Source organism: Emericellopsis cladophorae (assembly GCF_022114955.1).
Source record: "Emericellopsis cladophorae strain MUM 19.33 chromosome Unknown NODE_56_length_136797_cov_115_582007, whole genome shotgun sequence".
NCBI classification, from domain to species: Eukaryota; Fungi; Ascomycota; class Sordariomycetes; order Hypocreales; family Bionectriaceae; genus Emericellopsis; species Emericellopsis cladophorae.
Genome location: NW_026250981.1, coordinates 68117 through 90813, shown reverse-complemented (window position 1 = coordinate 90813; position 22697 = coordinate 68117). Strand labels below are relative to the sequence as shown.

The 22697-nt window shown below is 55.9% G+C and overlaps 11 protein-coding genes across 11 annotated transcripts; 7 read left to right on the top strand and 4 right to left on the bottom strand.

Moving 5' to 3' along the window:
* Window positions 1–549: 549 nt before the first annotated feature.
* Window positions 550–2010, top strand: J7T54_003870 (uncharacterized protein; the record flags this gene model as incomplete). The annotated part of the gene is made up of 2 exons (XM_051509215.1): window positions 550–1772; window positions 1821–2010. 2 exons carry the CDS (start codon window positions 550–552, stop codon window positions 2008–2010), a joined length of 1413 nt encoding a protein of 470 aa, XP_051359790.1.
* A 446-nt stretch (window positions 2011–2456) lies between these two features.
* Window positions 2457–3202, top strand: J7T54_003869 (Nascent polypeptide-associated complex subunit alpha-like protein; the record flags this gene model as incomplete). The annotated part of the gene is made up of 3 exons (XM_051509214.1): window positions 2457–2699; window positions 2766–2824; window positions 2875–3202. 3 exons carry the CDS (start codon window positions 2457–2459, stop codon window positions 3200–3202), a joined length of 630 nt encoding a protein of 209 aa, XP_051359789.1.
* Window positions 3203–3559: 357 nt separating this feature from the next.
* On the top strand, window positions 3560–4311 carry J7T54_003868 (F-type H+-transporting ATPase subunit d; the record flags this gene model as incomplete). Its single annotated transcript, XM_051509213.1, has 4 exons — window positions 3560–3568; window positions 3694–4089; window positions 4143–4229; window positions 4282–4311. The coding sequence occupies 4 exons, from the start codon at window positions 3560–3562 to the stop codon at window positions 4309–4311; spliced, it is 522 nt and encodes a 173-aa protein (XP_051359788.1).
* Window positions 4312–4772: 461 nt separating this feature from the next.
* On the bottom strand, window positions 4773–5411 carry J7T54_003867 (ubiquitin-conjugating enzyme; the record flags this gene model as incomplete). The annotated part of the gene is made up of 4 exons (XM_051509212.1): window positions 4773–4966; window positions 5024–5155; window positions 5208–5296; window positions 5359–5411. 4 exons carry the CDS (start codon window positions 5409–5411, stop codon window positions 4773–4775), a joined length of 468 nt encoding a protein of 155 aa, XP_051359787.1.
* Window positions 5412–6157: 746 nt separating this feature from the next.
* On the top strand, window positions 6158–10567 carry J7T54_003866 (putative RWD; the record flags this gene model as incomplete). The annotated part of the gene is made up of 1 exon (XM_051509211.1): window positions 6158–10567. One exon carries the CDS (start codon window positions 6158–6160, stop codon window positions 10565–10567), a length of 4410 nt encoding a protein of 1469 aa, XP_051359786.1.
* Window positions 10568–10712: 145 nt separating this feature from the next.
* J7T54_003865 (uncharacterized protein) lies at window positions 10713–11768 on the bottom strand (the record flags this gene model as incomplete). Its single annotated transcript, XM_051509210.1, has 1 exon — window positions 10713–11768. One exon carries the CDS (start codon window positions 11766–11768, stop codon window positions 10713–10715), a length of 1056 nt encoding a protein of 351 aa, XP_051359785.1.
* Window positions 11769–13457: 1689 nt separating this feature from the next.
* Window positions 13458–15653, top strand: J7T54_003864 (Phosphatidylinositol N-acetylglucosaminyltransferase GPI2 subunit-like protein; the record flags this gene model as incomplete). The annotated part of the gene is made up of 4 exons (XM_051509209.1): window positions 13458–13574; window positions 13641–13732; window positions 14074–14375; window positions 14446–15653. The coding sequence occupies 4 exons, from the start codon at window positions 13458–13460 to the stop codon at window positions 15651–15653; spliced, it is 1719 nt and encodes a 572-aa protein (XP_051359784.1).
* A 349-nt stretch (window positions 15654–16002) lies between these two features.
* J7T54_003863 (uncharacterized protein) lies at window positions 16003–16554 on the bottom strand (the record flags this gene model as incomplete). The annotated part of the gene is made up of 1 exon (XM_051509208.1): window positions 16003–16554. The coding sequence occupies one exon, from the start codon at window positions 16552–16554 to the stop codon at window positions 16003–16005; it is 552 nt and encodes a 183-aa protein (XP_051359783.1).
* Window positions 16555–18631: 2077 nt separating this feature from the next.
* Window positions 18632–19651, bottom strand: J7T54_003862 (rhamnogalacturonate lyase C; the record flags this gene model as incomplete). The annotated part of the gene is made up of 1 exon (XM_051509207.1): window positions 18632–19651. One exon carries the CDS (start codon window positions 19649–19651, stop codon window positions 18632–18634), a length of 1020 nt encoding a protein of 339 aa, XP_051359782.1.
* Window positions 19652–20192: 541 nt separating this feature from the next.
* On the top strand, window positions 20193–20622 carry J7T54_003861 (uncharacterized protein; the record flags this gene model as incomplete). Its single annotated transcript, XM_051509206.1, has 2 exons — window positions 20193–20300; window positions 20350–20622. The coding sequence occupies 2 exons, from the start codon at window positions 20193–20195 to the stop codon at window positions 20620–20622; spliced, it is 381 nt and encodes a 126-aa protein (XP_051359781.1).
* A 1192-nt stretch (window positions 20623–21814) lies between these two features.
* On the top strand, window positions 21815–22581 carry J7T54_003860 (Ankyrin repeat-containing protein-like protein; the record flags this gene model as incomplete). The annotated part of the gene is made up of 3 exons (XM_051509204.1): window positions 21815–21835; window positions 21889–22057; window positions 22154–22581. 3 exons carry the CDS (start codon window positions 21815–21817, stop codon window positions 22579–22581), a joined length of 618 nt encoding a protein of 205 aa, XP_051359780.1.
* Between the last annotated feature and the right edge of the window lie 116 nt (window positions 22582–22697).

Here is a 22697-nt window from a genome sequence, read left to right as displayed (position 1 = left end):
ATGCTTTGCTTCCTTTCCCAATGACGTTGAATTGCCCAATCCCGCTTCATCGACGGTGAACCCCCAGTTAGGGTTGATCGGGGCATACCGGGGATAACCCACCTCATTGCCGTGCAGGGTAAGCCAGTCTTTGACAACGGCTTTTATCGGAACGCGATTCCGAAGCAGATTGTTTTCTTCCGCGATGGTAAGGGGAAGAACCTCAAGACTTTGCCAGTGACTTTCTGTCGCGAACCTCTTTAAGCGCGCTTGCCAGTCCAATTGCTCTCAGTTTTCGCCCTTTAGTCTTTTGTGCCTCCAAAAGGGGATTCCACTTGCTCCTCGAGAACGAGTAGACCATCCAACATGCTTCGCACAGCGTCGGCAAGAGCGGGAGCTGCGTGCTCGTGGCGTGCGGCAGCAATGCCGAGGACGATAACTGCTGCCACCACATGTCAACAGCTGCGATCCATCTCGTTCTCGACCCCGCATACAGCCTCATCCCGAAACCCTTCAGCTACAACCCCGCGAAACAGCACCCACCGCAGTTTCCATACGTCCAAGCCCACCATGGCCTCTACGCGAACCGAGAGCGATGCCTTTGGAGAGATCCAGGTCCCTGGGGACAAGTACTGGGGTGCACAGACGGAGCGTTCACTCGAGAACTTTAAGATCAACCAGCCTCAGGACAGGATGCCTCCTCCCATTGTCAAGGCCTTTGGCATCTTGAAGGGAGCTGCGGCTACTGTCAACATGCGCTACGGCCTCGACCCTCAAATCGGCAAGGCTATCCAGCAAGCCGCCAAGGAGGTCGCCGACGGCAAGCTCATGGACCACTTCCCTCTTGTTGTTTGGCAGACCGGTTCCGGCACCCAGTCCAACATGAACGCCAACGAGGTCATCTCCAACCGCGCCATTGAGATCTTGGGCGGCCAGATGGGCAGCAAGAAGCCCGTCCACCCCAACGACCACGTCAACCGCAGCGCCTCCTCCAACGATACCTTCCCTACAGTCATGCACATTGCTGCTGTTCTGGAGCTCGAGGGTGACCTGCTGCCCGCATTGAAGACCCTCAAGGCAGCTCTTCAAGCCAAGGTGGATGACTTTGAGGCCAAGAAGATCATCAAGATTGGCCGCACACACTTGCAGGATGCTACACCCTTGACTCTGGCTCAGGAGTTCTCAGGTTACGTGGCTCAGCTCGACTACGGCATCAATCGCGTTGAGGCAGCACTCCCTGATCTGCGCCTTCTTGCGCAGGGTGGCACTGCTGTCGGTACTGGCATCAACACTTTCGAGGGGTTCGCCGAGGGCATTGCCGAAGAGGTGACCAAGATGACTGGCACCGAGTTCAAGACCGCGCCCAACAAGTTCGAGGCCCTTGCTGCCCACGATGCCATTGTCCACGCTCACGGCGCCCTCAACACCCTGGCGACCTCCTTGACCAAGATTGCCCAGGACATCCGTTACCTTGGCTCCGGTCCTCGTTGCGGCCTTGGCGAGCTCAACCTGCCCGAGAATGAGCCTGGTAGCAGCATCATGCCTGGCAAGGTCAACCCCACCCAGTGCGAGGCTTTGACGATGGTCTGTGCCCAGGTTATGGGCAACCACGTCGCGACCACCATTGGTGGCATGAACGGACAGTTCGAGCTGAATGTGTACAAGCCTCTTGTTATCCGCAATCTCCTCCACAGCTCCAGACTGCTGGCGGATGGTATGCGCTCCTTCGAGAAGAACTTGATCGTTGGCTTGGCCGCAAACGAGGCCAAGATTGCCAGCATCATGAAGGAATCGTAAGTTTTACTTACATGGAACACCGGCCTCTGCTAACCTTGCTGTAGTCTTATGCTCGTCACATGCCTCAACCCCAAGATCGGTTACGACATGGCCAGTAAGGTCGCCAAGAACGCGCACAAGAAGGGCCTGACCCTCAAGGAGTCAGCCATGGAGCTGAATGCTTTGACTGAGGAGGAATTCGACCAGCTTGTGAAGCCAGAGCTCATGGTCGGCCCCTCAGCTTACAAGGGTTAAGAGAAGCGACATTTAGACTATAATTGTATAAACGTTTGAATAGACATCAAAACCATAATATAGTAGAATTTGCTTCCTGTATTTTCTTTAATGCAATCATCATCATACCCTGGAGGCCAATGTCTGGGGCAGCTGTTGAACATCTTGAGCTCGACTGGACCCCACGTCAACCGTCATATGGCGGATTACCTAATCGAGCTTAGCCCGCCAACCACCAAACCCTAGAATTTCGCAACGGAAGTTTCGCTTCACAAACAGACGACGAATATAGCAACGAACGGCCCAGACGAACGATATCCAGGCTCACCTCCATATGTGAGTATATAGTACTGCAGAATTTTTGCGACACGCAGCGTCCCGAAAACAATGCGTTGTCAGCCGATTTTCAGCTTGCTCGAACACCAGCTAACGACAAAACCCCTCCTCTAGACCACACAACCGCAACCATGGCCAACCCCCGCGTCGAAGAACTCCCCGATGAGGAGCCCCAGAAGTCCCGCGTCGAGGATCAGGATGAAGACTCCAGCGACGATTCCGAGGTTGAGGCCGGTGGTGAGGGCGAGCTCCCCGCGGGTTCGACCACCGTTGTCACCTCCAGGAACGAGAAGAAGGCTCGCAAGATGCTCGAGAAGCTGCACCTGACTCGTGTCACTGGCATCACCCGCGTCACCATGCGCCGCCCCAAGAACGTACGTACATCGATCACGGGCAGAATTGGGAAGTGAGGGTATCAAAGGCTGAACGTAACCCCACAGATGCTCTTCGTCATCAACAACCCCGAGGTCTACAAGTCCCCCAACAGCAACACCTACATGTAAGTCTGCCGACTGGACCGTTCATGAGCGGGAGACTGACAGGGCACAGTGTGTTCGGTGAGGCCAAGATCGAGGACATCAACGCCACCGCCCAGCAGGCCGCCGCTGCCCAGCTCGCCGCCCAAGGTGCCTCCGAGGGCGATCACGCTGGCCACTCCCACGCCGAGTCCAGCAAGGGTATCGAGTCCTCTGACGCCAAGAAGCCTGCTGAGGAAGAGGAGGAGGATGATGACGAGGAGGTTGACTCCGAGGGCATTGAGGACAAGGATATCGAGCTCGTCATGACCCAGGCCAGCGTCAGCCGCAAAAAGGCTATCAAGGCTCTGAAGGAGAACGAGAACGACATTGTCAACTCTATCATGGCATTGAGTATCTAGCATTGTTGAAGATTCCTTGGGTGGTGATGGGAAACAAGTATCACGAGTGTATTCATCTCCGCATAGTATGGAGGCTTGAGCACCTTGATGCATGCTGCAACAAAAATAAAAGGTCAAATTGCTGTGGCCAGGAACATATCTCTCGGCTTCAATCTTTGTCATTTGTCATTGACCATGATTAACTTCAATGCCATTCTTTGAATCTATGCTCGAATTGGCCGTCGGAATCGCACGGATCCTGAACGCTGTCACGTGATCTGTCTTCCGGCTTCAACGACCCGCCTTTGGTCGGCAAAGTCAATCAACACCAACGCTGACGACCATCTACGCTCACTCAAACCACCAGATACCATCAAAATGGCCACCGTAAGTGCTCTCAATCAATTGATCCTCCCTGCAGAAACGATACGACCGCCTTTGCGCTACCCCTGTGCCGCCGCCGCTCCCTCAATGCGACCGAACGACTGAGCTAATTTCTACTCTCCTTACAGCGCAGCGCTGCTCTCAAGCTCGATTGGACCAAGGTCACCAGCTCGCTGGGTCTCCGCGGCCAGACCGTCTCTTCCCTGCAGGCCTTCAAGAAGCGCAACGAGGACGCGCGCCGCCGGTTGCAGGTCCTGTCCGAGCAGCCCACGACCGTCGACTTTGCCGCCTACCGCTCCCAGCTCAAGAACACGGCCATTGTTGACGAGATCGAGAAGCGCTTCAAGGACTTCAAGCCCACCACCTACGATGTCAACCGCCAGATCAAGGCCATTGACGCCTTCGAGGCCGAGGCTGTTAAGAACGCCGAGCAGACCAAGACCGCTGTCGACCTGGAGCTGAAGGACCTTGCCGCTACCTTGAAGAACATTGAGTCTGCTAGGCCGTTCGAGGACCTCACTGTTGTATGTTCGACCCGTTCAGTACTACGCGGAGGGTTACTGATGTTACTGTGTAGGACGAGGTTGCCGCTGCCGAGAAGTCGATCGACGAGAAGACCAACGAGCTCGTATCCAAGGGTCGCTGGATGGTGCCTGGTTACAAGGTATGTGTTTTTTTTGTTGGTATCGGGAGACGTGTGCTAATCCCCCAAACAGGAGAAGTTCGGCGACCTTGCTGTCGTCTAAGCGAATATCATCGTTAGCTTGCGCTACGCTATACGGAAAGATTCCCTTTGTGTACTCTAGCATTGTAGGTGCGAGAAATCGTATTGGTGGAGTCAATCGCTCTACTTGTATCTCTAAAAAATGGTGCATTTGTCTGTGACGTCCCTTGTACTTTGATTCCCGCGAAGGATAAATGGGCCTCGTGGAGCGGAGCTTCGCTTGTACAAAGTCGTGATCATATACTAGCAAGCCAGTTCCAATGCTGGATCTGCTGTGATACTAAGTACAGGTGGTTCTGTAGGTTCGAGCAGGTGGTACGGCGCTACCTGGCACTGAGACGTCAAAGAAAATTGTTGCACGTGGAACCGTGTCGGCCTATACCCGTAATATGAAAACATCGCTTGCGACCCTATCAAAGTTCACCTGAACATTTCCCATGGTATTTCTCGTCTCCGCTCCGCTCCATGCCTGCCTGGTGTCCCTCACGAAGCCGGCTGGGGCTGAGGCTGTGCGTATGTTCTTGTCCATTCCCTGGCCTTTTCAATAGCCGCCTGTTCATCAGCCTTCCAATGCTTGGCTACGTCGTCGGCCAGGGGGTCATCGGGATTGGGGGCGCCCAAGAGAGCCTGAATCGACAATAGGATTGTTCGGATCTGCAGAGCAGGAGACCAGTTATCTACAGCACGTTAGCGATCCCCGGACATGTGACCGCGTATTTCCCGAGGCTCCATACTCTTCAAGACGTCAAGACAGATACGGCCAAGCTTGTCGACGTTGGGATGGAATATCTTTGTGAGAAATCGAATCTTGGGCGCAGTCATGGGGTAGTCTTCGGGAAGGAAGAGCTCGAGTTTGAATATCCCGCCTAGGTAGGTTCAGTCAGTCGAGACCGAACGCGCAATGGCCGTTCATTGTACCTTCGTAAGGAGAGCTAGCAGGCCCATGGATTTCGACATCGAAATAGCGGAGGTTATCATCGTGAGGAACGGCGCTGATACCAGGCACACTGCGCGAGGGACGGTCAGTAACTCGTTTGTGGCAGATTCCTCCACACCATGTGCAACTTACGGCTCGGCCATCAGGCGCTCCGTCTCCTTGATAATTCGCTTGGGTAGAGCCATTCTGGTGCTTCATATGGGGGGCGATAGTGCAACAAAGGCTAAATGCTATGACTGGGAGAGCAAGCGGTGCAAGAGCTAAAGTCGGAACTTTGGAGGCTTCGATTGTACGCGAGGCGGGGCACTGGTGGGCGGAAGGAGGGGCCGTTTGTACATGCGACAGAGGTATGAGATAGACGATTTGCTCGTGACAGTGCGTGCAAAGTACCTTCGTTAAAGAGGGAAGTCAGGCAAAGACCTGCTCTGCAATTACATCTGGTGAGGGCACTTCAGTCATACAGGCAGACTAAACTTCAAGATTTATATTGTAGCCTTTACAGTTATAATCATGAATCATTTTATAAGTTGAAACCTTATTCTTGGTACCGGGTAGGCAAGCAATTGCAGCAGCTGAGATGAAGCTTGTGGGGCCTGCCAGGGACGCCTGGCCGCTGCTAGAGGAGAGGTAGTTTCGCTAGTAGAGCATATGGCGGAAGCACTCGATCCCTATCACGTCTGACCTCATTCTCTCGATGCCGGTTCACTTCGTCGCGAACTCAGTCCCATGATTAACCAATATTAACGGACTGGATCGTGCGCGGATCCGGCGACCCGGCGACTACCCTCGAATGACACGTACGTGTGATAAGACGGTTCTCACACCCAGCCTTCATCTTGATTGCCAACGTGCCTCACTCAGCGCATGTCAAACGGGCAACGCGATCCCGATATGAAGGGCCACATGAGCCATCGCTTCTTAGGCCAAAGAAATGCCGTTTTTCGACCAGACGCTGGATGCGCCAAGGAAGGGCAAGATTATCAAATCAGCCTACGATAGTGAAAGCTTCGAGTCTGATGGTACAATTCATGTGGACGGCCTAGTCGGCTCGGCGACAATCTCCCCTTCAGGTCGCGACATAGCGCTTGCATCGCCGGATGGTCTGGCCATTATCGACCTCGACTCGCCGTACAACCCCCCTCGGCGATTGCGCAGCCATGGTCAACCTTGGCTGGTTACAGACGTCCAGTGGTCGCCCTTTGCTGCACGAGACTACTGGGTTGTGTCCACAGCAAACCATCGCGCTCTGGTATGGAATCTGAATCTTAGAGAGGATTCGGCGTCTGGCGCGATAGAGCATTCGTTGCAAGGACACAGCCGTGCCATTACCGACATCAATTTTTCTGCGCACCACCCCGATATCCTAGCAACATGCTCTGTTGATGGCTACGTGCACTCTTGGGACCTTCGTCGCCCGCGGCAGCCAGTGCTTACTTTTTGCGACTGGTTTGCCGGGGCATCGCAAGTTAAGTACAGTCGACAAGACCCCCACGCTCTGGCATCTTCGCACGATCGTTGGCTTCACGTTTGGGATGAGAGACGGGCGCGCGAGCCAGTCAAGTCGATTGCGGCCCATACGTCCAAGATTTACGGACTCGACTGGAATCGCCTGAATCCCACCTCTATTGTCACATGCTCGTTGGACAAGACCATCAAGTTCTGGGACTACTCGAAAGATGTCCATGAACCTGAAAAGGTGATCCACACTCAGTATCCTGTTTGGCGAGCGCGACATACACCATTCGGAGAGGGCCTTCTGGCCATGCCCCAAAATGAGCCCGGGGACCTGTATCTGTACGATAGGCAGCGCCTGGATGAAGGGCCGAAACATACAACCGCAGAACCTGTAACGGTCTTTCCAGGCCATGGCCAACACAAGGTGAAAGAGTTTCTCTGGAGGAGTAGAGGCGGCATCGACGCCAACTCTATCGACACGAGGGAGTTCCAGCTTGTTTCATGGGGCACTGATAATGAGCTGCGGCTCCAATGCGTTGACGCAAGCATACTGGCGGCTGTAGGATATACCAAGGGTGCGCCAGCAGCCAAGGGTATCAATCTGACCCGGAAAGGCGCAACATACAAGACCTTTCGCACCATCGATGAAGTCTCGAGCCGAGATCGCAAACACGGGACAATGAGCGATCCGCGTGCCGCCGTTTCCAACCAAGCGAAGCAGAGTGCGCTTACTATGGGCATGCGTTCGGGTACACAGGGGCGACACGCAAAGACTGGTTGGCGAGGACCCTCCATGCGAGCCAAGGTCGCGTCGAAGAAGGATCGCAATCAATCACAGATTGGGTGGCTCAAGGGCATTACCATTACGAAACGGACCGCCTCTGGGCCTGGCATCCTGCCAAAGAGACAGATGTCCAAGGACTCGAGCGTTTTCGGCCATGGCTATCCTGATGACGAATGGGCAGGTCCAGATACGATACAAGACGAGGTGTTGCGCATCAGCATGTCGATGCCCAAAGTCAGGTGGGAGAATATCGACTTTGATGAGATGACACTCAACGCGTCCCTAAACGGGCCTTGGGGATCTGGCGGTGACACAATCTTCATCAAAGTACGGATCTATATCCCCGAGGACTATCCAAGTGCGAGCGCGCCAAAATTCTACATCGAGAAGACGTCATTCTTGCCGGAGGAGACACATCAGCGCATGACCCGAGAGATCCATCTGCTCGCCGAGCAGTTCCTGCAAAGAAAGAAGAACTGTTTGGAAGTCGCCTTTATCTACCTGCTTGGCGAGGTGGACCTGGAAACGAGCACAACACTCTTCAAGAATGTGGATGATCTTGACGATGGCATTGGCGCACTCGTCGATGAGAGCTCGAGCAGTGAGGAAGATGAAGACATTCCGGCTGGAGGTTCGGCGGCCATGTCGCAAGAGCTGCCGCCTCATGCCGATGCGGACACGACCCTTGCGCCTCCGAACAGGTCGATCATCCCACCGCCAGCGAGGACATGTGGCGCTCGATTTTCCCACGATGGACGTCTGGTTTGCTTCTTCCCTAGTAAGGAGGAAAGGGCCAGGGCGTTATTCTCCAGCAACGCAGAGCTGCAAAAGGACAAGGCGAAGCCTGAGCCGTATTTTGCCGGCTTTGGGAGAATTCCATACGAGCAGTCCTCCAAGTCAAAGTTCGCAACAGATGAGCCCTCGGCGACAGAAGATCAATCTGATTCGGACGAGTCTGATACATCGACTTCATCGAGTGATTCCGAGTCGACTTCTATTCACAAGATGAGCCTCTGGTATCACCCACGGCGACAATTTAGGAAGACGTGGAGTGAAGACAGATCGATCAGGTCAAGCGGCGGCGACACTGGAACTGGAATTGGTACGGGTACAGGCACAGCGTACAGTCGACGTCGCATCCCTGGACGGCCGCGCAACCTTGTTACGATCCACGATACCCAGCCTCTCCTGCCATCCAAAAGGGATCTAGCCAAAGAGTATGCCATCTTTGGCGACGGCGCTGAAGTGTGCGAGCACAACGCCGCTGTCGCTGACAAGCATGGATACAAGGATATGGCTGACGTCTGGCGGTACTTGACGCTTCTCCTGAAAAAGGGCATACCACTGGAGGTTCTTTCGCCAGACAGCAGGCGGAACTCCATTCTTGTCATTGCGCATCAAATTGTCTCCAAGACGCGGTCGTACGAGTCGCCAGACTCTGGGTATGACTCGGCCGAGTCTGATTCTGGGCTTTGTGGTCGAGTCAAATGGGGCGAGCATCCTCTGGCGCGCGATTTCATCGCCGAGCTGTTTGACTATTTCGAAAAAATTGCCGACATCCAGATGCTAGCGATGTTGTCGTGTATCTTCAGCGAGACATCGGCTGCAGACAGTGTTGCCTATGCTGAGTCCCATCTCCCACAAACCGAGACGCCATTGCCTCTCAAGGCGCCCTCCTTCTCCCTGGAGTACTTCCCTACAGATGCCTCCGTGTGGAATCTCTTTGGCAAGACACGCAGTACAGCTCCCACAACGACCCCAAGAACGCCCCGTACGCCTTTGACGCCTTATTATGATGGTTCACAAGCGTCCGAAGACGTGGCCTGGAACGAGGATCCAGCGTCCAACTCGTACTCTTGCGGCGAAACACCCCCTGCCCGTGGTAAGGCGCCTGTGGCAGGTCTTGATATTGCCCAAGGAGGTACACGGTCACCGCACGCGCGATCAACGCACAAGGCGAACGCCAGTCTCGCATCATCCTTTACAGGCCTGTCCCGATCATTCACGGGTGGGAGCTCCGCGTCACCACCGTATTACAAGAAGAAGCCCAGCCCCGTCGAGACGATCATCAACAGCTTAGCCCCTGGCATGAACAGCGCTGTCTGGGGCAATGCCTCCAAGACGGTCACCGGTGACTCGAGCGTGGGGCGTATCTCGGTAGATGGCGACGAACCCTTACCCGAGGACACCCTACCCCTCGTGCCAGTCAGCGTGTCATTGTTCGTTGAGGATCAAACCATGTTTGACGACGACGGTTGGCTCAGCGCGCACATGTTGGATCCTGCACGCGCAGAGCTCCATGCACGCTCCCGCTATGCGTACGCCGAGATGCTTCAAATGTGGGACGAGCCGCTCTCCCGCCTCGAGATTATGAAGTTCAACATTATGCGATCCGATGGCCCCCGAACTGTGCACCACAGGGACGGCAGCACATCCGAGTCCTTTACCATTCATGAGGGCAGCGTTGCGCATGTCAAGACCGGTTCATCACCCATCGTCATGGGCAAGAAGGATCAGTTGCATGCGCTCATCGCGTCCGGCAGGGGGATCGACGTGACGGGAATTTGTCGCATCCACGAAACACAGCTGGATTCTGCACGCTATACCTCCTCAGACTCGCATACGGGCGGCGCCGTGGGTACATGTGATCGTTGCCATCGTACACAGAGCCAGCTACGCTGCGTGTACTGCCTGGAGCCCGTCGATGCACTGTTCCCACCGTGTCTAAGCTGTGGCTGCGCGAGTCATGAGGCTTGTCTCGCCGAGTGGCATGCCGCCGGCGAGGAACTCTGCCCTGCCGGGGACGAGTGCAACTGTGTGGAGGAGGCTGCGAATGGCCAGGTGGAATCGTGGGCGGCACTGCAAGGGGCTATGACAAAAGGTCCCAATAAGATTCTGAGACTGCCCAGTCCCGCGGTTGCAGAGCCGGACGAGGAATGGGGCAGAAAGACGTCGGCGCGGTCTGAAGAGGTCGCCAGTCATACGAACGAGACGGGGTTGATGCCGAACGCATCGACGCTGACCTTTGGGCGTTTGAGGAAGTCGGCCGGCTCTTGGTCGAGAGCCAGCAGCGCACGTCGCAACATCAAGAAGACGCTATAAGCTCTGTACGTTCAAGTTATGTATATATTGATAAACAATGTGTCTGTCATTCTACTGCATGTGCTCCTTCCGTGCTTCGTCGGGCGTGCCACCAACTGTCTCTAACAGTACAAGGTATTCCAGGTCCTTTGCAAGACCAACCAGGTCAATGCGACGAGTACAGACCATGCCTGTGGCCAGTGTATTCCAAGCGGTTGCGTTTCCTTGCCACGCCAGCCATATCCATCGGCCAGTCCCATCGCAAGAAGAATGTGAAGCTTCTCTCCACCAATGACCATCGCAGCCTCGCGGCCGCAGCACGACACCCATCGACCTCGCACCTTGTCTCCTCGGATAACCTGACATGATACCATTCCCTCCCGTCGTCCGGTGGGCAGTAGTCGCCGTCCATAAAGTTGACCTTGGAGAGGATGTGTGTCCTCCCCACATTGTACCTCTGGCAATTGTCGTTGTCGCATCGTCCTTCTCGCAAGACCAGTCGCGACATGGCATCCTGGCTTAGATCCAGCGTCGCCACTTCCACGACGTTGGCGTCCACCCAGTATCGATACTCGCGCGCGGCTTGTTGTATGCGCTCGCTGCAGGGCGCGCTCTTGTCAAAGTGGACGTGCCAGCTTCGCGCCACGTCGCCCACTTTGACAGACCAGAATTCCTTCACGTTGGGGAACCAGAACCTGTCGAGCGTGACTTGCCCGTCGACGTCCTGGTCGCACCACTGGGACACATAGTCAAAGTAGTGTTTTGGTAGGGCGATTCTCTGCTCGTCCGGGACACAGTCCCAGAAGACGACACGCTCCGCTCGCGATGCAATGTCCTCGGCTACCGAGTCAAAAGTCGTCCGATCCGCGATGCGATAGTCGCAGACCAGTAGATCTCGCGCAAAGTTGAAGTAGGATCCCTTGCCTACCCGCTCATAGCCAGCGCGTGCTTCAATGCGTGCTTCTGAATTGACTTGGGTCACCGCCGGCAGCGGGTGGGCGCACTCGACGTCGACGAGATCGTTCAGCAGCAGGAGACGAGGCTCGATGGCGCAGTTGTAGATGCGCAGCCGCAGCTCTGGCGGCAGGTAAGTGAAAGGGGGCGGTCGTGGAGATGATATGCTTGGAGCTGCTGTAGATGTGCGCGCCGTCTCTAGAGGGGATATTCGACCATGACCAGACGCCTCGTCACTGTTTATGATCCGCCACGATGGCACCGCCATGACCCTAGATTGAGTGGCAAGGACAGCATCGAAGAAGGATACGTGGATGGGATGGATGATACACAGACGGCGACCACGGTCCCATGAGTACGAGGCTGCTGCGTCCTCGCGCGTTCTTGTCTTATGAGCTACCGTAGGGCGGTGTGACGGAAACGGCAGAGGGCGTCATTTCGACAATCGCGTGAGCGAGCCCTTTGGGTGTGTTTTCTGGGGGCAGGGACCGCACGCCAGCGAGCGTGCGAGCAAGCTTGCCTTAGCTCGCCTGTCCGTTTGCGGTCTGGCCCGAAGCCGGCGACGGGGGTCGAGCGGTTGATCCCGTGCGAGGCCATCGTGGTCGTGAGTGGTGGCCCTGTCGCCCCGTGAGATGCGGTGGCCAGGTTGCTGGTTGCTGGGAATTCCCACACCGACGGTCTGTGGGAGGCGGTTAGCTGCAGGCACACCTCGTTTCCCACTCCTCGGTGTGCGAAGCCCCCGTGCATGTGCGTGCGTGCATGCGCGTGTGACGAGGCAGGGTGACTACTCGCCCGACGCTCTGGGGCCTGGGGGTGGTCGGTTCAGTCGTCCCAAGGCCCATCTCGCCGGGTGATGGTGAGATAGGCCGCAGCGCCGCACGCAACCTGAGACCGGCGATTGGATTCCAGAGACAGGACCGGGCCCCGGGTGACTGCAAAGCTGCCCGCGTGAGCGCCAGACTGGTCGCGTGCAGCTCACGCACGACTGGAGACTGGACAGGCACGAGTTGAGCAAGCGCGACGCATGCGGACGGATAGGGGGATGGCGTCGGAGAGAGACTGAGGACGGAGGAGGTTGGGGAATTCGACATGCTCCGCAGCGGCTTTGCTGCATGCGGCCCGCCACAACGTGGGACAGGAGATGGCGTCAAACCAAGGCGATAGATAGATAATCCCCGAAAGTGGGAGTTGGGTGGCTGGAACTGGGAGGCCCACCAGTCAGTCCATAGAGGGTGGGCGAGGCGAGGAGTTGTTGATATCGTGCGCTTCCTCGCTCGCTCACTGTCGCAAGACCGACAGCTTCCCATCCATCAACTTCTGAACAGACGTCGGCGAGTCGCAGGGGTCTGGTCGGCCGTCGCAACGGTTCGCAGTGTTGAAATTACCCTGCATTCACCCTACATGTTATGGATTGATTAGGAGCAGGCATGCCACGTATGCGACCAGGTTTTTGGTTTGATGTTGGCGGTGACCGGGAATACGTACTGCCCAGCTGGGTCTCCACGCAAGATCAGTCAATCAACAACGGGATCTTGCTTCTTGAGCATTTGCTGTTCCTGTGGGTTCGTGGAGAACATTAGAGGCAGCGGCGCTGTGCAAGCCACTTGAAGCATTCTTGACGTAGCGGGCACCGCATCTCTTAGGCCTCCTCTCTTGTAATTCAGCCTTTGACGAAAGGAACAAGTGACCAGTTAGTTGCCCGCGTCGTGGCCCGTGAGGCGCCTTTCTTCCAAGTCTTGCCATGCGCTGTGCGCAGGGTATTCCCAGTTCTTCACCGTATGACGCAAGCCAATCCTCGACGTGTGCAACCAAAGCACACATGGAAAACAAGCAATGCGCAGCAGCGTATAAGTGGACAGAGACCCGATCCTTGACCTGTTAACAGACAGTTCGAGGTGAAGCGAAGCAGCGCAACCTCGTGATTCTAACGACAGAACATCCAGCCTGACTGACCATCATGAAGCCAAGGAACAGCGTGGGCAGCTCTCCGTTGGCCAGCCCCAAGAACTCGCTTGAGGATTGGGAGAACAGGCTGATTGGCAAGACGCTCCATGCCACTGACACTGGTCCAACTGTGAGCTCGATAGCCCCTTGGTCCCACGAGCACACGCTCCACTGTTCATGTGCTGACGGACTGAAGACGTTCTGCATCAAGGATCTTCCGGGAGAAAGGCGGATCATTAAACCCAACGACGCCACGACCGAAGATTATATCGAAGAGAGGCTGAATGTGTATGTTGACGAGCATTTTGTCGTCTCCCAAGTTGAGTTTGGATGAAATCTGGGCCACTGTCGTGTGCATATAGATGTTCCAATCGAATCCCGTTGAAACAGCGATCCAGCGACGGCTACAGAGACATGAAAGCGCCAGTGTCTACTTTTCTGCTCCAGTCTTCGTGTCATAAGTACTTTTAATCACTTACTCGCTTGCATGGTGTAAATACAATGGCAATAGACTGTTCTGAGATCGTACGGAGTAATTACCTACCTACCTTACGCAGGAGCTTCTCCCGCTAGCGTCATGGTACGATGCAACGTGTCGAACGTCTTCCCTTGACATCCACTTCACCCAGCACTCATCACCACCACCACCACCAGCACAATGAAAAGGACGCCTTGACAGCGATGCCCTCGCACACCGACGACGATGAGAGCGAGACACCGTTTCCCACGCTAGACCTTCATGTCTCCTCCCGGCTCGCCAGCGGCCTCCTCTCGCCCGACGATGCCTTTCCCCCGCCCCATCGCGCCCCCTACGCTGGCGACAGCGCGAGCGAGCTGGGACGACCGCGCCTGCGGAGGCTACACAGCGACCAGGGTGGCAGCAGGCGGCGCAAGAGGTCCTGGAAGAAGCTCATGTGGGTGAAGCAGTCATGTAAAGAGACCCTCCTCCCAGCCTGTCCGGCCCACGCCTCCCCTCCCAATTGGCACTGACAGTGAGCAAGACCCCGACAACTACACCGACCAAGCTACCTTTCTCGGCGACCTCCAGCGGAACCCACGCCTCAAGCCGTACGACTTCTGGCCCCTCGTTGCCGACTCGACCGTCATCCTGCAGCACGTCTGCAGCGTCATCATCTTCGTCGTCTGCTTCGCCTTCATTTTCCAGGACCGCGTATCACCCGTCTCCATCGTGAGCTGGAGCAGTGGCGCCACCGTCGCGGGCTGGTTCGTGTGGGAGTACTGGGTGTCTCGCGAAGACCAGAACGAAGACCCCTCGTCCCTGGGCACGAGCGTCGCGACCGTTGTCGTGGGCCGGAGCGGGAGTCTGAACAGACGCAGAACACGGGCGGCGAGCATACGTCGTCAAACGCCCCTGCGCAGCGAGTCCACGGCACGATACCCCCCTTCGGGCCTCTCCGCGCCCCCGACCAAACTCTCCTTGACAGACGTGTCGGCCAACAGCTCGACGAGTAATCTCTCGTCGGCAGGTCGGCCGCCGCCGACGACAGTGTCCACGCCCAGCCTACGCACGAGGTTGAGCCACGAGATGCTGTCGTCGCCCAGTGAGACGATCCCCCCCTTCAACCCGGGCGAGATCAACCATTTTCACGAACGTCTTGGCACCCTCAAGTCGTCGGCGCTCATCTACTCGACCCTTCTCGGCCTCAGCCCCATCCTCAAGTCGCTGACCCGGTCGACGAGCAGCGACAGCATCTGGGCCATGTCCTTCTGGCTCCTCGTCATCAACATCTTCTTCTTTGACTACTCGGGCGGCGTGGGCGCCAAGTTTCCCGCCTCCCTCTCGACCAACGCTGCGCTGATGGCCTCGACCGTGCTCGCGAGCCGTCTCCCCTCCACCACGCAAGTGTTCAGCCTCACGCTCTTCTCGATCGAGGTATTTGGGCTCTTTCCCGTGTTTCGGCGGCACGTCCGTCACCAATCGTGGCAACTCAACGTCGCGCTGACCATCCTGCTCGTCCTGGGCGCGGGCTTGGGGGTGGGTCTGGTGGTGCGGCAAAGGGAAGATGGCGGCTGGAACTGGACGAGCGGCATTGTGGGCATGGTGATCAGTGTGCTGTTGGCCGTTGTGGGCACGGGGGGATGTAGCTGGTGGCTGATTGGGTTGCAAAAGTATAAGAACGAGATCCGAGGACCGTGGGATCCTGCGAGGCCGATTATAATGAACCGGCAGAGGTGGGATGATAAGTAGCTGCGAGGCCTTGTCAGGCAGTTCCAATGAACATGCGCTGTCAATCATTGAAGGAGAAAGTAATAATGCTTAATTGTTCAGGTGTGCAACTATAGCTACGGCATCCAAGTATATACGGCACAAATAGTCGCACTCTTGGCAACGCGGCCTACAGTCATCAAACAGGAACAGGCATGGGTGGACGGTGAGAACATGAGCTTAGTAGATGTAGTGGTATTAATGTGTATTATATTCCATGCTTTCGCATTTCATTTTCCTCTGATTTCCACTTTTGCTCTATACATTGAGAGCATGTGAGACAACACGCAAGTATCCGCATCTCACTCCAACAAGATTGGAAAGGGCGCGTTTACAAGGCAGCGAGGACGGCAAGGCCAGCAGCGACGAGGCCAGCAACAGGCTTGCCAACACCGCTGTCGTTGTTGCCCTCGTCGTCGGTCCCGGTGGCGTCGGACTCCTCCGTGCGGGTGGCTGTGGGGTTGCCGTCCGAGTCGGTCTCGGTGGTGACCATGATGTCGGTCTCAGTCATGTCCGACATCATGGGCGTGGTGGGCGTGGTGACGGTCACGGGGTTGGTGACGGTGGTCTCGGCGACGGTCGAGGTCATGGGCATGGTCATGGACCCGGGCGTGGTGCCGACCAGGTTGGCGCAGAACTCGGAGGCCGCGGACTGGGCGCTCTCGAGCTCCGAGGAGTCGCACTCGCTGGTGAAGCAGTCGCTGGACGACTGCATGATCTCCTCGATAGAGCCGCAGAGGCACTCGAAGTCGGTGATGCCACTGCAGCCGGCGTCGGGGGCGGCGGTGCTCAGGCACTGGATGGCGCACGAGGGGATGTCAGGGAGAGACTGGGCCTGGACGACACCAGCGACGAGGGCGAGGATGGCAGTGGACTTGTACATGATGACGGTTGGTGATGAGATGATGTACGGCTTGTGGGTACGTGGTGAGAATGAGAGTCCGTGTGATGTCTTGTTTGATGCTACCGTGGGATAGATGGAGAGGGGAGAGCGGGAGAAGTCGGAGGTGTTGTGAGAGGCGATGGCGCGCTTCTTATTCTCGACGAGGGCAACATTCCACGCCAGGCCATCGTCCTGGCGACAGACCGACGACGCGACAGCCCCGGGGTTTCAGGGATGGCCTAGCCTCCTGAACTAGTCGCGGTTCATGGATGGATCGCCCACACCAAATCTGGAGCTTGAGTGGGACGGGAAGCTGGGTGAGGGTCCATGCCTCCACCTTCAGTTTGCCTGTGTGCCTTTCCTGGCAATAATCCGCAGTCTGGGCCTCGCAAGCTACCTCACAGGCTTCGTCAGCCTCACGCGCTAACTCGAGCAAGTAACTATTATCATTACCAACTATGTCAGAATGGGAGAGCCTTGGGGCCGTCGTCCAATGAGCATCCCATCCGCAGCAGCTTGAGACAGCAACCCAGCAACCCAGGCACTCAGGCACTCAGGCACCCAGGCACCCAGGCACCCAGGCACCCAGGCACCCAGGCACCCAGGCACCCAGGCACCAAGGCTGGTTCGATCGGGGGAATAATTGTGTCTCAAGACAAACCAGACTGGAAGCCGGCCCCCCCAGTGCCAGTGGAATGCGTCGTTGGACTGCGCTGTTTGCTGCTCGAGCCTTGCCTTGCTCCCCCTCCGAAACTCGCACTCTCAGAGTTCCAAGCGTCGCATAGCCGGGGAAGCCAAGCATTGAGGCTCTACATTGGCATGGGGCCCACTGCATGTTGAGTGCCTGTGTTGCTGCGGGTGCGCCACGAATCCTCGACGGCGGGAAAGCAAGGCGAAGCGGCAACGAAGTAGCAGAAAGTTCAGTCGCCCATCAGCGGCGACGAATATAGCACGGCTGCTGAACACTGCCATCAAGGACTCGCTACTTAGGTAAACTTCTCCGTGAGACGTCACGCTCACCTCATTGGACTGAATGCCGACACATCCTTTCAGACGGCTGACGCGGACTACCTCAACTGATTGTGGCCACAAGACGGGGCGCCGGCTCCACACGCTTTACTTATACGGTCCAGATTTCAGAATCGCGGCATTCTGGATCGAATCAACAACACCAGACTTCCTTCGCTCCCTGAAGTCGAAAATAGAACTTAAAAAGTCCCCCGGCTTTTCGGGCTATGCAGGGGACCGCGCCCAACTGGGGGGCTATGTCTTGGGCAGATCCCCACATTCCATCGACTTCAAAGTTTGCACTTGTCACGATGGGATGGCCCTTCTGGCGCTGCCCATCCAGGTACAGGCACGGTCTCGGTCTGTTCGTCGCAGGGCGGGAGGGAAATGCGGAAATAGATGGTCAAGGGGGAAAGGAAAACATGACCATTCCCTCGAGACACGGCAGGAGCTGTACGGAATTGGTGAGACCGGCACTGTTTCGTGACCTCCAAGTCGCGGTCTGCGGGTCCAGCCTCGCACTGCATGGAATCCCAAGTGGAATCCTCCGCGCCACGTACTATGTACAGGGCCTTGTGTTAACCCCGGCCCTCCTGTGGAGCGCGCATTCGCCATGACGTCGATATGCTCGGGAAGCGGAGTGCTCGTCGAAGATACTGGAATTCCGGGTTACAGTCGGTACTGTAATGCAGTGTGGTAATTAATTCAATAGCATCTGTCGTGTAACGTGCACAGTGGTCAAGTTGCGAGAACGGTAATTACCCCCGTCTCACGTTCCTGGCTGATCAACCAAGACAGACATGGCGTTGAAACTTGACGGTGCCAACGGCTGCATGCTAGCTGGACTCATTTGTGCACTCCTGCACTCTGGATACACTCGGTCGCTCAAGAATAATACTACTGTATTTGATGACAAGCGTGCAAAAGCATTCAATACATGATTGAGTTACAGGTACCCAGGCTGAACCGCTGCCACGTCGTATAAGGGATTCTGGGGAACCTGACACAAAGTAACAAGTGCTTGTACCTAAGGGTCTTGATAGTCGAGCAAAGGCTATGCACTGCTCACCTATCCCGATTCCTTCTGTGGCAGATCAATGTCCACGATCCAGGGGCTTTGCGCAGGCCTGTACCCCAAATTCATTACTGCTGCGTTCAAGAACAATGTCTGGTCCTTCCCGGCACCAGACGCCTCAAGTGCTGTGAGGTCAATTCCGATGCCGCCTTCTTTCCTAATCTTCTTCAGCATCTGAACCCTTGATGCGTACCCCTCGTCGTCATCCGCCATCACGGGCCAGAAGTCATCCAGGTCCATGATAGTCCGGGAGGCAGCCTCGTCGACACCCTCGGCGGCTAGCTTCCCCCACTTGGCCAGATATGCACCCCAAGCCTCATGAATGTGCCCAAAACAATGAATCCGTGGCTTCGCTTTCTGTAATGCACTGAGAAGAAACGGACATCCGGCATGATCGTGACCCCTGGTCAGGTCCAGAATCCCCTCGGCCGGCCCGTGTGTCATCGCTACGTCTATATCTTGCGGAATCTTGAAGCTGTGGCCCTCGTCAACATCATACTGGAACCCCCAGAGTCCATATTCAGGAGTCCATGGTGAAGCATAGATCCGAAGGACTGCGCCATTGTCCAACGCAAAGTTGTGTGTGCCTTCGTCGAGAAAACGTACACTATCCTGCTCTGCTTCCTTGATGATCCTCCAGGCCTTCCGGGACGTGGTCTCGTCTCCCGGTTCCTTAGGTTGCTCATCTGCGTACTGGTCCCAGAACTTTGCGTCCAGTGCCCCGTCGTGGTTTCCGGCAATGACTAGTTTGAGCTTCGCTGGCGCTTCCCGCAACATCGAGAAGGTCGCCTCGAACTCCTCTGCTCGTGATCTCTTGGTGAGATCGCCACAGTGAATGAGAACGTCGGCCTCTGGGAGTGGATGTCGGAATCCAGTGGGTAGCCGCATGACAATTCGGTAATTTTGGGACAACTCTGTATCTGAGTCGGGATCCTGGGCTGTCCTAGGCTTGGGTTTGGCCCCATGAGTGTCCGAGAGAATGACGATCCGTGTTTTGATTTTGGAGGAATCCATGATGGCACGTGCAATCTTCGATGCTCGCTTCAGGCCGTACGTCTTGACTCTTGATGTTGACTTTGCGATGTCTCGGGCTGTAGAGTGGAGAGGTAAGCATTCAGCCGCAGCTACGTGAGGTGCGCTCAGGCTGCAGTGGGGAATGAATAGGCGACGGAATGAGTTGCGTCCCTATTGCATGTGCCCTTTCATATCAAGTCAGTTTGTAGCCCGTGCGGCCGTGTGCCAGTCAGTGATAAGTATTTGGTTATCCCGATGAACAAAGTGATGTTAGAAGGTCGTTGCTGGATCCTCAAAGGCAAAGTTGTCAGCATCAAAGTGAACAAGTAAAGTGAAGGGGGTGATAATTCGAGCAATGAGTGCTCAGTACTACCGTATAGGCCAGGGTACCCAAGTTATGCCAACAATTCACCTGACTGCGAGTGATGGGAGTATAGGGCCTGTTGCGTTCCGCAGTTGCCTTCCATGACTCGGCTCCCGTGCTAATTATCGCGACAGGCTTCGCGCTTGCATCAACAAATTCCAAATCACCACTTGCACCATGGCCACTACCGAGGACGACGTTCCCATGCAGAACCCTCCCGAGATCCCGGAAGCGACCAATGAACCAAAATATGGCGGTTTCACGCGCTTTGAGATCGAGCTGGAGGTATGAATGCTCTCCGCATTGTACGTTTACCTGCTGATCTGGCCACTAGTTCGTGCAGTCGCTCGCCAATCCAATGTACCTCAACCATCTAGCATCGCAGAAATATCTTCAAAATCCGCAGTTCGTCGCCTATCTCGCCTACCTCCAGTACTGGTCCCGCCCGCCGTATCTCAAATATCTCAGCTTCCCCGGGCCGACCTTGCGACACCTCGAGCTCCTACAGCAGGAGCGCTTCCGACAGGACATTTTGAGTCCGGATTTGGTGGGGCGGTTGATGGAAGAGGGCATGAGAGCGGCAGTCGACTGGCACAAAGAGGCATAGGAAAATTGGTGCACAAGTCAAGGCTTGTCGCAAACAGTGTCTCGGGCGCCCTAAGCTCTTGTGCCCGTGCGGACCTGTGAATAAAGAAACTATTCACATACGGATTCACACTCGTCATATCAACCAGGCTATAACTCACGACCGTCATGCTATCATGGGAAGCCAACTATTGGGGCTACGAGAAAGCCACTGAACGCCAGAACCCGAACTCCAGGCTACCCTCCGAAAGAAGAAAAAGCAATCCCCCTCAGCCTCTCCTCAGTTCTCTCTCCATCGGTGCCCGCACGTCATACACTTATAGAAATTCGTCATGGGTTCGTCTGCACTGCGGATTTGCACTTGGAAGAAGGCCGCCTCGTCTCCATCGCAGCCATCGTTGGGGCACTGCACGCGACCCTTTTGCGCATTGTCCCACGCGCCAGGACCGCCAAATACATCCTCGCGCTCCTTGCGCTCGAATTCGCGTCGAGAGTATACTGTGTCGACAATGGCGTGCTCGTAGGGACAGGTTCGACACTCGAGGCGATTGGTGCCTCCGTTTGTGAGGGATACGGTGAGGATGTTCGCGCAGTGGGGGCAGACTGCATCGTCAGTAACATACTATACAACGGAGCGGGAGTCCTTACATAGGAGCATGGTGGGCAGTTTGCAAGGCCGAGCTGAGTTTTGGCTGACGGCAAGAAGGGAGAATGTTGAAGCTTTTGGCGATGAATCAGTGATGGCTTTGGATATTTCCAGTCACGATAAGATAAGATGGTGGGGTCCGACTTATCAAGCCTCTTGTCGAATTCGACGCATGACTGTGATCGAGCATATGCCTCTTAGCATGAGACAGAACGACTCATTAATTTATGCTTGTTCTATAACTACTAGTGGTCCCTACCATATAGATAGCAATAGTCCTTGACGTGACTCCCATTATCACCACAAAATCCAATTAGTCTGCAGGGTAAGCCACCTCGAAATCTGTAACTTAACGCCGCCTTCCGTCTGGTGCCCCTCGCTAAACACGGAACCCCGCCGCCCTCAAACATCTGGAGGCGCTATTCTGAGGTGAGCTCGTCCCAAACCTCACTTCACTCCGCCACCTTGACGCGACACACCAGCGCTTCCTCGCCATTCTCTCTTGTTTTTTTTCTGCGTTCGCCTTACCACTACGATCTACAGCTGTTTATTACCCAGATATATCACTATGCCTGAGGAAGAACACGACGTACGTGGACCATCCTCCCCTCCACAAAGCTCAAGGAAAGCTAACATGCGCAGGGCGCCTCTGTCAAGGAGCAGCTCGTCGCCGCCTGCCGCGGCAACAACACCGAGCTGCTGACCGAAATCCTCGCTGACCGGCCCGACGAAGAGATCACCAAACTGCTCAACGAGACGACCACCGTGCTAGGAAACCACCTGTACCACGAGGCCGCTCTACGAGGAAACTGTACGCCCGACAACCTCTCCCCCCCCTTCCCCTAGCCCGAAAGCCTATAAGACGCCTGCCATTCCAAAAGGGCTAACAAGACGCGTAACATGATAGATGAGATAATCGACCTCCTGCTCGATCAGCCAGACTTCGAATGTGATCCCATCACACGTCTCGACGCAGATACACCTCTCCACTCCGCGATTCGCTGGCTCAACTCGGAACCCGTCGCGCAACGGCCCTTTGGACTGGCGCTCATTGAGATGATGCTCGAGGCCGGCTCGAACCCGCGCCAGAAGAACAAGGGCGGCATCACGCCTTTCCACCTGGTCGATCCGGGAAACACGGAACTCCGGGACTTGATCCGTAAATTTGAGTTTGCGACACAGAACAGCGGCGACTACGTCAACGTGGAGCAGCCAAAGGCGGCGCAGGGCATTGTGCAAGACGATGAGTCCGACGACGATGCTGAGTTTAGCGGGAGTGACGAGGAAGAGAGGGCAGAGTGGGAGGGAAGACGAAGTCAGAAGAAGAAGGCATAGACCGGAGGTTTGAACCATGGGCTACGGCGTTCCAGGCGCGCTGATTTCACGGTTTTCATTTTGCATGAGCGATAGATGTGCCATACCGAGTAGACCTGGCTACCATTTTCTTTTAG